Genomic DNA, 12,967 nt, shown 5'->3' on the forward strand with positions numbered 1-12,967 from the left:
AGTTCACCGACGTTTGGAGCACTTCCTGGGGGGCAGGCTCTTTGTACCCTGTGCTGTCTGTGCACCATCGAACAACGCTCACGACAGCCCCGGGAGGTGTTATAGAATGATCCCGCTTTACACGCGAGGAAACGGGCACAGGCAAGGACGACTTGCCCAGCGCAGGCCAAGGACGTGGGCATGTAAAAATCCTGACCGTGGCCAACAAGCCGCTCTCCACAGAGGCCCTATCTGTGGGGCTTGGCACTCCCACAGCATGCCTGCTCCCACCGCCTGGGCAGCATGGTGTGTTCAACACTGGGATGTGTGCCCATCTGATTGAGCGGAAAACGCCATTTTTAAAACTTGCATTTCTCTGATCACAAATGCACGGCACGTATTTGTACTTGTACTCATTGTCTGCTCATTTCAATTCCCGGGAGCTCTTTATTTACTGAAGGGTTTAGCTCTTACCTATGGGCTTTTTTCTTAGTCTACAGAATTTTTAATTGGCTTAGTGCTTCTTAACCTTACACTGTTTTTTAATTTTTGTTTCACAGACATTATCACTCTTCTCTTATGACTCCTGGATTTGGGGTCCAAGTTAGAGAAGACCTTCCTCTCTACCCCTCTCAACAAGAATTGTTTCTATGCTTGCTCCATTTTTTTTTTTTTTTTTTTTTTACCCCCATCTGGATCTTTACCCACTTTGAAATGTATGGCAGCTTATTGGTATGAGGTCTGGAGCCTTGACTTTTTCCAGAGGGGTTTCCCAACACCGTTTTCTGAATAATCCATCTTTCCTCACTGGTTCGGGATGTCACATTTACACACTAACTTCTCAAGTTTGAATGTATTTCTAGTCTGTTGGCCTACCAAGTCATTCATGCAGCAAAATGACACTTTTAATAATTATAGTTTTGTGTGTCTTACTATCTGTTGGGGATTGGACACCAGCTGCTTTGCCCCGAGTAGCTCCCACCTGTAGTTTTTCCCATGTGAACTTGGGTTACAGTTTGTTTTTTTAACCCCATTGTTATGTCCTTACTGGGTCAGCATTCAATTTTTTATTTAATGCAGGAAGACAAGACAGCTTTGTGTTACTGAGCCCTATTCAAGAACTTGGGTCTATCTTTGCATTTGTACAAGTTTTCTGTGTCTTTCATAGTATTTTCAAGATTTCTTTGGACCTTGGACATTTTCTGTTAATTCCTGGCTGTTATCTTAAGATGAAAACTTTTTAAAGAGATGGAGGTTGACATTTTTTCAGGTCAAACGTTCTGGATCCTAAAACAGTCGCTCCCTATTTAGGACAGCGAAGAAGCCCGAAGTTGGCAAGCAGATCTGCCCGCGTGACCTTGGGCCCCTCTCACATCCTGCTTCTTGCTGGGAATTCCTATGCAATCGACAGTCTCCAATTGCCTTTCTCTGTAAGTAAGGAAAGCATAGCTCCCCTTTCCTCCACCCTTCCACACAACCCCTTCTGGCAAAGGGATCCAGGTCTAAGCCCGCCGGCTAGAAGCCTTCTTGGAGGCACAGGTCTGCGATCTGGGACCCTCAGTCCCAATGAAACTGCCAGCGCTGTTTTGTCTCCTCCATCTTTCCCCACCCATCCGGAGGCTAGCCTTTGGTTCCTCCAACTGCTACACTTGGGCTTTGGTTCTTCCTGGTTTCCAGATTCTAAGCCCTTTATTTCCCAACAGCGCCTGGTCCCTTAGAGATGAACATGAACCGTCTCACTTCGGCTGGGTCTGGGTGGGTCCCCTCCTCTAAGACTAGTCCAGTGGTGGGCAAACTCATTAGTCGACAGAGCCAAATATCAACAGGACGACGACTGAAATTTCTTTGGAGAGCCACATTTTTTAAATTTAAACTTCTTCTACCACCACTTCTTCAAAATAGATTCGCCCAGGCCGTGGTATTTTGTGGAAGAGCCACACTCAAGGGGCCAAAGAACTGCATGTGGCTCGTGAGCCGCGGTTTGCCAACCATGGGTCTAGTCTGATGAGTCCCCACCTTGCCGGGCCATTGAGAGCAGCCAGCGAGGTGGGGACTCCCTGATGGGCCAGCACCTAGGTGGCTTCATGGGCACCACCCTAGCCTTCTAGGACTGTAGCTCCTTCTTGCTGCTCCGAACCTTCCAGTCCAGACACTAAAGTGTTTTCTTTGGTGGCTAAGGAGCTCTCCTGGTCCCAGTCCATGCCGGGGAGCTGCAGACCACTCACAGAAGCGCTGGTTTCCGGAGAACTGTATGACCTGGCTCCCCCACTCCCGGTCCCGGGGCCATGGCAGAGGCTCCCGTGAGGGGCGGTCTCAGGGGGCAGGTCCTGAAGCAGGAGGAGTCGGTGCCAGCCACATCCATCTGCTTCCTGACAGCCTCAGTGTCGCTCCAATGGAGCAGAGGGCTTCTTCCAGGGCCCAGGCACCCAGGCCTGTCAGTTCTCCTCCGACACCCGCTGGACGTGGCACCCGCGTCTGCACAAATACTTGGGTGGTGGTAACATGCCTAGAGCCCTCTGTGCAAGTAACAACTCCTGTGTTGTTCTGCCATCCTGGTCACAGCTGCCCCGCTCGGCAGACCGGAAGTTCCTGGGGTCTTGAGTCTCCTTGGAGCCCAGAACCTAGCAGAGGCCCAGGCAGAAGGAACACTCCGCTATAGTGGAGTTCACTCCCGTCCCGGCTCAGACTCTGTGTACTCTCACTTAAATTATTAAACATACGCATGTTCGAGTGAGGAGGAGAGACTCAAAATGTTTTATTTCCCACGGAGAAATCACTTGCCCAAAGAATCGAAGAGAAATAAGTATGAGCAAAACTATGCTCTGAGCTATGAAAAATGCAAGTGTTTATCAATAAATACATCTACATAACAGCTCCATGTCCCTCAAGGTCCCCGCTGCCTCTGACCGGGAGTTCCCTTGCAGTGGGTTACCCTGAAGAGGACGCGGCTGCCTTGGTAAGCCTCGAAAAAGCCAGAGAGACAGGAAGGGCGAAAATATGAGGCCAACAATTCAAAACCTTTTCATCTTTTGGTTTTTTTTTATTTTAAATTACAAAGGATGTTGCATACACAGATGAGTCTGTATCTGACTAGAAGTGCCAAGGGGTTGGAAGAGAACAAAGGCAACATTGGAATCGCCTTTTCTTGTGGAAAGAAAAACTGCACAACTATTAACCAACATTTAATAGAATAAATGTTAAACAGCTCATGCGTCAACAAGATAAAATTCTTTCTAGACAAAAGACAAGACTGAATCCAATAAAGTTTCATAGCTCCAGTTGTGGGGAAGGGGACAGGGGAACAAAACAACGGAATATGACAGCATTACAAACAGGATCCTGTGTGGCTATGCGAGAGAGGCGGCCACATTGCATGAACAAATGCTTTTTTGCCCTTCCGCTCCTCTGCGACTTCTTGTGCGCGGTCAGCCCTCGCATCACCTAACCACCAGCGCCAAGTTACAGGGTCAGACGGTGAAGAGGGCAGCAGTGGAATACAGTGTCATAAAAATGTGCTGGGAAGGCAGATACAGTACACACATACACATTTCTGTTATTTGGTTCAGGGGGGAGGGGAGGAAGGGCGAAGAGCAAGACACAGTCGTCAGTCCCGTCCTGTCCACCTGGAATTGAATGAGCCACATCACTGTGTTCACATCGGTATGAGAGAGGCAAACCTCGTTCACCTAGAACTTGGCACACGGAAATACCAGACTCAGGGTCTGCACTGGTCACCGACACGTCTCCGGAACACTATTGGAAAGTAGTTTTAAGCTTCTAGTCCCCCTCACGACTACCCCCACATCTTTCTTTTCTAAACGGAAATGGCAGTTTGGCAGAATTCTGTTCCTAGGTGCAGTGTCTACGATGCCAGTCCGTTCACTAGGCGTGAGGGTTCAAGGTTATGCTTCCACACAGCCCCACCTGCCCCTGGAGGCGGTCCACGTTCAGTAGTACATTTCATCATCTTTCCCCACATGCCGATTCCTTAACGTGAGACAACCATCCCTACAGCTGACGGCCCAATGTGTTTGAAAGAGTAAAAAAAAATGGAGTCATCTTCTCATAATGCCCTTATTAAGATTACAAAGATTACAAAAGAACCCACAAGTATTACGGCACTGTGTGAGACATATTTGTCATGATTCGAGGGAAGAACAAGACTGGAGTTTTGTGCAAAGTTGTGGAAATGGCCTCAGTTCCATGGGAAATGGTATTCCACAATAGACTTCACTAGAAGGATAACTGAAACCTTTTACTTTAACACTGAAAGCTTAATTCAATGCATTCTCAAAATTCAAGTTTCAAGATTCGGAGAGATGCTAACATTCTGTTACATAATGAACTAGAAAATACTTAGACAGACTTTCAGGAAGACCATATAAAGAAAGGGAACCTAAGTTTTTTTAATTCCTGCTGAAGGCAACTTGAATTCGTCTCTTAGAAAGTGAACTAATCTTAGCAGCTAAAATATTTTTTAAATGTATGGAATAAAGAAAAGCACATCCATTCTTGACATTTTGGTGAATAAACTAACAGCTTTATTAATGAAGGCAAACATCAGATAACTGTAGGAATATTATATATAAAAAAGAAATCCAAACGAACAGCATTGTATTTTAAAAGTACTGCACTTCTGTTTCTTTTAAAAGAGACTTGTCATCTGTTTTATAAAACAAACAAAACGGGTAATCTTCTAAAAAATTCTGGAAAAATGAAAGAGTCAATTTCAAGCGGATGAATGGAACACACCTTTCTTTAAATGCAGACTATTGCGAAGGAGCAAATAAAGTCAAGCATCAGAAAGATGTATGACAAATTCATGAAAGTCAGAAAAAAAGGGATATAGAGAAATTACCGCTCATCTTTCCCCCTCATATTCAAAGACCACTCAAAACTGGTCTTTCATACAAATATAAAATAACTCTAGAGAGAGGGAATTTGAAACCGTACCCATCTGAACTCCTTCATGATGTTTTTGTAATAACTCTGATTTTCTTACCAAAAAGGTCAAAGTGAAAGACTGAGGAAGTGGAGGGAATGAAGACGTTTTGTTTTCATGTACAAGTAAGGCACAATATAAAGCCACATCATAATCTGTCATGAAGAATATAGGAAGGGACAAGAATCATATATGGTACAGTAGAACAAGCAATCGTATTGACTGAAAAAGTGTGGCACCCAATTCAAAACTCAGACAAGATCTTAACAAGAACAACTGGACAGCATGCTTTCATATGGAGACAAACTTTACAAAGATCCAGTGTATCAAAAACAAGGAAGAACGTTTTTTGTGTGTTTTTTTTTGTTTTTGTTTTTAAATCATAGTTCTAGAGTCAACGTTCCTATCATTGCTTTGGAACAAGGGGTTCGTTGGAGGTGAATTCACAATGCCTTCACTGAGAGTAGGATTCTGGACTTCATTAGGACTGTCTGAATACCATGTATGAACACAGAAGACCTTCAGAGGGGTCTTCACCCAAAAACACATGCCACAATTTCAAAAACAGAACATGTATAATTGTTGGGGTTTTTACATTACCCTTGTAAGGTCTCTTTGTGTAGTACACTAAACGGATATATTTAATGACAACAGAGGAAGCAGATTATTACTGGCATTAAAGTACAACCATTTCTAGACGGTTTTAAATGCCACAGAGTCCCCTGGTTAAAATGTAAAGCTGCACAGCTTGCCTATGTCATCTTTATGATAAAGTTAAACAGCAAGAGGATTTCACTTTCACTCTACATTTTCTGCCAGGTTTTTATTGAGATCAAGTATCGCTGCAGCATTCTGACCAGCCCAGATTTAGCAGCAAATGGCAGGAATCATATAAAATGCAATTTTTTTTTTTAACAAAGTGCTTTTCTAAGATATACATACATATATAAATAGGTACAAAATAAAGTGTCAACATTAAAAAGCTCAACTATTTAAAAGCTTTTAACTATTTAACTTAAGTAGTACATATAAAACACTGAAATGCAAGGATATGGAATCTACTAAACAGATTCAAAATCTTTTTTTGAAATGCAAGACCAAAAAATCAAATTCTGGTTTGCAGAGAGGAAAAAAGTATCAAAAACCAGAATTTCTAACAGAGCAGCTAGAAAGGGGCAATTTTATAAACCTCATCAGTTGAATCTCTATCACGGAGTGATTTTCACCTGATTGCAAAACTGCCAGATTTTGGAATACATTTTAGTTTGCCAGACACACTCCGTCAAAACTTCATACACTCCCAAGTTACAAACTTGTGCTTTGCCTTCTCCCAGTGAAAAGGAAAAACTTTAAACAATGAACTAATATACTCTATTCAGCCCTCGATCTGAGCTTTCCATCTGCTCGGTGTGAATGCACTACGTAGGTACATTTCCACCAAGCACAGGGAAATTCGGTGCGTCCCAGTTCACAAGGTCCCAGAAGCTCGTTAAGCACTGCTCAGATGTTGCTGTGTGTGTTAGATCCAAGCCTTTATAAGCTATAGCTTCATGTGCTGTCACTTACAAATGGGCGGGGGTGAGGTGAGTCAAAGAAAACGAAATACACTAGATAGACAAATATAACTAAAGAATAAATTCTCCGACGGGTAATGGAGAAATAGATACTCTCCCAGCAGCTAGGTCTGAAATTTTTGGTATTATTTTTTCTGGTTAGGTAGGGATTTTTTTTTTTAAAGTATAGTTTGTTTGTTTTTCAGAGTTCAAACCGCAAGATTTGAGAATAAAACAGGAAGAGAGACAGGATGGAAAGATCTGTGGAAAGGTTTATAATGTCGCCTTGACAAAGAAATTCCTCCTTGAGAGGTAAAGCTTTAACACAGTTAAAACACTGACTAAGGAAGCTGTTTTATGTGAGCAAAACAGAGCACCTAAAAACTAAATGTGTTATTATTTCTCAGTTCTAGAAACTATAAAAGAAGTCACATGTAAGTCTGGAGAGGCTAGTTTGAAAATACCTGTACAAAAATATAAAAATCTATAAATTTTTTGTTTTTGTTTTAAGCTTGTGTTGATCTTTGAAAATATTACATGCACAATAATACATCAATTGGAAAAGTGGCAACTAAAGAATTAGATATTTTTAGCTTTTCTCTTTCTTTACATATATATATGTACATAATACAATAAAAATAATCTGTATTTTGGTTGTTTGGTGGAAGTATACTACAATAAGCTAAATAACTTTTAAGTTTTCAAGGTCAAAAACTATTTTATCAATAGCTTACTAAAATGAAATATATTAAAATTTCCTACAATAAGTGCAGAAATAAAAAGACAGTCATCTAAATGGCCACCAACTTATCTACTATGGAAGCGAACTAGAGGAACAGCAAAATAATATTTGTATGTGTAGATGCTCCTTCTGTAGATAATTGGACCCAACAGAAATAAAATTCACAGTTCAGTAAGATCCCTAACCCTGACCTTTCCATTTTCTTTTTTTCTTCTTTTAGTCATACATTCATACAGTATCATGTAAGCTGTGCAAAACTTTACTTAGACTGGCAGTTTGCCATATCAGTTGCATTTGTCTTTGGTACAAAAAATAAAACAATCGCAATAATGTGCAAGTGTCTTCTTCCGGTCAAGTACCGAAATATGAGTTTTCTAGAGCCATCTTTTTTTTGTTTGTTTTTTGTTTTTGTTTTTTTATACAATACATAGACTCTGTGGCATATTATCTACATTTCAACATAGTCCTATATACATTCAAAAAATCTGAAAAAGAGTTGCAACAAAAAAACATTTAAACCCCATAATTTTTCCATCTATATATCTTGTTTTTCCTCATTAGGGTTTTCATCATACAAAATATTACCAGTTTTATAGTTTCTCCAAAATACAAGGCACAAAGAATATGCTGTTTTTTTTCTTACTTGCACTGACATTATATATATATATATATATATATATATATATATATATATATATATATTTTAATATATTTTAATATATTTATATATATTTATATATACCATATTGAGCTCAGAAAATGAATATCTAATATGGCACAAGGGCATGAGTGCTGGGTTGTGCCATATACAAGTGACATTAATGGTTGTGGAAAATTAGAACAAAAAGCAATAATTCTAAAAACAATCTAAACTGTTTTAAAAATGCTTCCTCGATTTTTTTTGTGGTTCAGAGCATAAACCTGCCACAATATATGGAATTTACTAATATCTTCACCCCTCCAAAATGTTTTTCTTTAACAGATTTTTGAAATCTGTACCTAAACATTTAGTTAAATACATGAGTTTCAATTCTGATGCCAGTAGCAGTTGTAACCATGGTTTATGCTCTGAAAATGCAGTAATCAAGTATTTTGGATCATGCGTCACTTATGCTACTTAGTTCTTAAAACAATGTAACCTAATTGTAAATGTGTACATAATGCCAAACTGACATGCAAAACAGAATGAAAATTTACAATGAGTAACGTAACGAACTCAGACATTGCTGACCAGTGGTCCGAGGCTGATTACACTTTTGATGCTGGTATCCTTAGTCCTACAAGGCCTCCAGTGGGATTGCCTTCTGCGGTCTTCTCTAACACTTGGTTAACAAATTCTGAGGTTTGCCCAGCAACGGGGAGACCTGAGGAAAAGCACAAATAGGCACACTTAGACACAGAAAGGGGGGGCATTGGAGGGAGTGTGCTGGCCCTCAGCGGACACGGGTCCCTGATGAGTACTCTGCTCCTTGCCACTGCAGCCCAGAAAATAACTCCACAATTAAAACTGGAGCCCACAATTTTAAGATTAAAAGGGTCAAATCAAGGATGACCATAAAGAATAGTTAATCAACAGTTTAAAGTGGGGTAGATGACAAGTAATTACAGCCCAAAAGACAAAAATGAATCAAAGAAATGCCCGCACACCTTTGCTTCTGCACTACTTTGACCCCCAGGAAAAGGCACTTTGGTTTGCTTCTCTCTCTGTCTCCTCCCCACCTGGTGCTCCCTTAGCCGCCAGCCACATGGCTGCACTGGCATGTAGTGACTTGTCTCTCTAGGATAAACTTTCTTTTCCTGCTCCTCTCCTGTGTCCTCTCTCTTGTGACTGGACATGCATGACCATCTCATGAGCAAATGCCATTTGTTTTACATTAACCAAAAACAGGTGGTTCTGTGAAGTTTGAAGTTAGAAAAGCTATCACGAACAAAACTTTCTTTTGAAAGTTAAAAAAGAACTAACTTCACATACAAATAAATAACAGAAAAGTATCAAGGTCAAAATCACATAAAAAGTTGCTATAAGACCAAAGAAAATAAGAAGATTGCTACAAACAATAAAAGTATGCCTAAAAGGCATGAATAACCATAAAAAGGATGAAAAGCATAACCCATTATTATTTCAAAATGAACCAGAAGATATTAAAGAAAATGATACAAGATATGAAAGAACAGCATAATGAGAAACAGAAAAACAAAAATAAGATGATAGAACTCAGAAAAGAATTAGAAATTAAAAAAAATAATAACCCTTGAAATTAAGGAAAAACTAAAAGGAACACAAGAGCAAATAAATGTAACAGATAATGCTTTTAAGGGAAACAGAAGTGAAGGGGAGAAAGAAATTTAACATTAAAAATGGGCAAAAATAGGCAAAGAACCAATCCACAGGTATTAAGTCTTGTAGAAGCAGCTAAGGCCCGGAGGAAGCACGGAGGAGACTGGGCGCGGTTCCAGAGGAAGCTTGTCCCTCCTGAGGCAGGAGGCGCAGATGACCTTTTCTTCAATTAAGAAAAAACACAGCTCTACCACCGTCCCCTACTCTCCTTCGCTGCTGCTAACGACACTATGACCTACTCTACGATTCAAAAGCTATTTTCGTGTAATTAATGTATGTGCTCTTGTTTAGAAACGCCTGATTTAAAAAGAAAAAAAATAAAGAGATTGGAAACTACAATACATATTGAAAGAGCACACTGCACATGAGAATAGCAACCTAAAATTCCCAATGCCAAGATACAGGCGAGCAAAACTACTTCAATTTAAAGAAAAAGAAAAAAAAAATCCTGTTGACTTCTAGGCAAAAATAGCAAATAACTTATATGGAAAAAAATTAGGCAATTATTAGCTTTCCAATAGCAACACTTAGTGCCAGAGAAAAATGGAGAAACATATTTAACATACTCAAAGAAAGAAAGTATGAGTCAAGGATTTTGTATCTGGTACAACTGACTTTTAGATGTAAAGGGAATACACAAACTTATCAACATAGAAGGCCTTTAAATTAAAAAGTAAGCCGAGACCGGTTTGGCTCAGTGGATAGAGCGTTGGCCTGCAGACTGAAAGGTCCCGGGTTCGATTCCGGGCAAGGGCATGTACCTTGGTTTGGGCACATCCCCAATAGGGGCTGTGCAAGAGGCAGCTGATCGATGATTCTCTCATATCGATGTTTCTAGCTCTCTATCCCTCTTTCTTCCTCTCTGTAAAAAAAATCAATAAAAAATATATTTTTTAAAAAAAGTAAGAAGGCAAAAGAAATTTTTCTCATAGTACTAAATTCCTCCCTTTACTTAGCAAAGACTGAAAAGCATTTTGGAGCACAAGAAAGAGAAGACAGAATGCACTGAAAGGACATAAAACAAAAGCCGTTAAACAAAGAGCATGTAATGTAGCCGGAGCGATTGCTTGGTGCCTCAGGCTCCTCACTGACTGGCTCTGCCTCAACCCCCAGGGATGCTCCTGATCTGAGTGATCTGCCGGTGCCTGTGTGAGCTGCCCTGCTCTCCTGGTGAGGGAGCTGCGCCTCACTTCAGGTGCCTACCTCTGCTCTGCCCCACCTATAATAATAAAAGCATGACACACACTGGAACACCTGCCAAAGGAAGCTGCGGCGGTGGGGGTCGAGGCGGAGGCCCCCAGCCTCAGTGGCAGGTGAAGCCGAGGCGGAGGCCCCAGCCTCAGTGGCAGGCAGGGGCTAAGGCAGAGACAGCGGAGGTGGTGGTAGGGGCCAAGACAGCCTCCTTTGCAGCGGGGGCCGAGCCCCTTGCACGAATTTCGTGCATCGGGCTTCTAGTGTTACATAATCTGTTCAGGAATGGAGCTCAGACAGCCAAGTTTGTCAGAATCCTGTGGAGTGTATTAGGGGTAAAATGAATACGTGAGCACCTCAACTACAGTATGAACTGCAGGCCTGACCGCTCAGAGATCTTTGTTTTCCTCCTCCTCAGCGAAAGTTAAGATTGCTAGAAGTTTTTCTTCCTTAAGAGTTAAAATAGTTCAGTGATGAGATCTAAGTACAATAATAGGCAGTCGGTATTGATGAATGATAAATCTCAAAGGATAAAACTAAAGAGCCAAGCAATGATTCTCTCTCATCATCCATGTTTCTATTTCTCACTCCCTCTCCTTTCCTCCCTGAAATCAATAAAAATATATTTAAAAATAAAATATATATTTAAAGAGACAAAACTACTTGTAACAGAGTAACTACAATGAGATCACTTGAGTTTTTTCTTATCCTCTTGAAGCATACATTTTACACTACATGCTATTACTGTTATTCGTTATCCAGTATCCTTCTTACCAAGAGTATCTTTAATGAGGATTTCAAGCTTCTGCCCCATGTTGGGTCCTTTCTCCTCTCTTGGATTCTGTACTCGGTTTACAATCTCTTGCTTGATGGAGTTGATTACAAACAACAAATTATCTGTAAGACAGAACAAGATACTTCGAGTGTGTCACTAACATAGAAGAATTTTCTTTTAATTATGTAATAACAGATACTCAATTAAGAACTGGAAAATGTTTAAGAAAACATTAAGCAGTGATAGTTATAAGCTTTCTTATCCAAGCAGGCTAATTTCAAATGATGTGCCACTTTTTTTTTAATTTCAGAGAAGGGAGAGGGGCAGAGAAACAGAAACATCCTGCAGGTCCTCCACTGGGAGGACATGCAACCCAGGCACGTGCCCCTGATTCGAAGGGAACCCAGGCCCCTTCGGTCTGCGGGCCGATGCTCTACCCACTGAGCCAAACCACCTGGGGCTGATGTGCCACTTTGGGTGAAACACTGCAGACATGTGTCAATGTCCACTGTCCTGTAAAGAACTTGCCCTATTTGTCCTCACAGCTGTAAGACCTATGGCAGTGCCTGCTGTATCGATTCTTAAGATCTTAGTAAATGTTTATTAAATAAATCAAAGTCCTTCAAAGACTATAAAGCTTTAAGAACTAATTTCCCTATCTTAAAAAGCTTAAAGAGAAAGAGCAGAATTAACCAAAAGTGAATAAGAGGAAAATAATAAAGATAACAGCAAAAATCAATGAAGCTGAACACAAACATGTAACAGAGAGAGTTAACAAAGCCTAAAGCTGATTCTTTGAAAACACCAACAAAATGGATACCTCCTCCTACCCCCAATCCCCATCCCCAGCTAGACTGATAGATTATATCTAGAATGAAAAAGGGGTTATTACTTCAGAATCTAGAGCCATTAAAAAGATAATAAGAAAAAGCTATGCCAACAAATTTAACAACTTGGATGAAATGAACAAATTTCTTAAAAAACAAGAAGAAATGGAAAATCTAACAGCCTATTTCCAGTAAGGAGTTCAATTTATAAAAAAAAATACAGGTGGTTTTAAGGACAAATTCTATCAAACATACAATGAAGAAATAAAATTGATCTTAAAGTTTTTTAAAAAGATAAAGATTATGGCTCAATTCATTCCATAAGGCAAGTATAGCCCAAAACCTAAATCTGACCAACACGTTATAAAAAAGAAAAACTATAGACTAATATCCCTCTTGAATATAGACACAAAAATCTTTAACAAATTATTTGCAATAGACTTTACTATAAAAAGGAAAATACACCATAACCAAGTAGTTTATTAATAATGCAAGGTTGATTTAATATTTAAAAATCAGTTAATGTAATTCACGGTATTAACAGGTGAATATGTGATATATTACTAAGGAAAAAAGGATAATACAACATGATTATTCTAATAAATGCAAAAAAAATCCCT

The 12,967-nt window shown here is 40.0% G+C and overlaps 1 protein-coding gene across 6 annotated transcripts in view; it reads right to left on the reverse strand.

The window, feature by feature from the left end:
• Positions 1-8,073: 8,073 nt before the first annotated feature.
• CREBRF (CREB3 regulatory factor) overlaps positions 8,074-12,967 on the reverse strand; it is a 40,449-nt gene continuing 35,555 nt past the window's right edge. For 4 of the 6 annotated variants that reach the window (XM_036424741.2, XM_036424738.2, XM_036424737.2 and 1 more), the window contains 2 exons: positions 11,520-11,642; positions 8,074-8,580 (listed from right to left, as the gene is read on the reverse strand). In XM_036424741.2, coding sequence (XP_036280634.1) covers positions 8,465-8,580; positions 11,520-11,642 — 239 coding nt within the window. In that variant the 3' untranslated portion in view covers positions 8,074-8,464. Of the gene's footprint in view, positions 8,581-11,519; positions 11,677-12,967 lie in introns of those variants that run through there. The other 2 variants (XM_036424740.2, XM_036424742.2) reach the window with 2 other exon arrangements.

This window comes from Pipistrellus kuhlii, unplaced genomic scaffold (assembly GCF_014108245.1).
Source record: "Pipistrellus kuhlii isolate mPipKuh1 unplaced genomic scaffold, mPipKuh1.p scaffold_m20_p_8, whole genome shotgun sequence".
NCBI lineage: Eukaryota > Metazoa > Chordata > Mammalia > Chiroptera > Vespertilionidae > Pipistrellus > Pipistrellus kuhlii.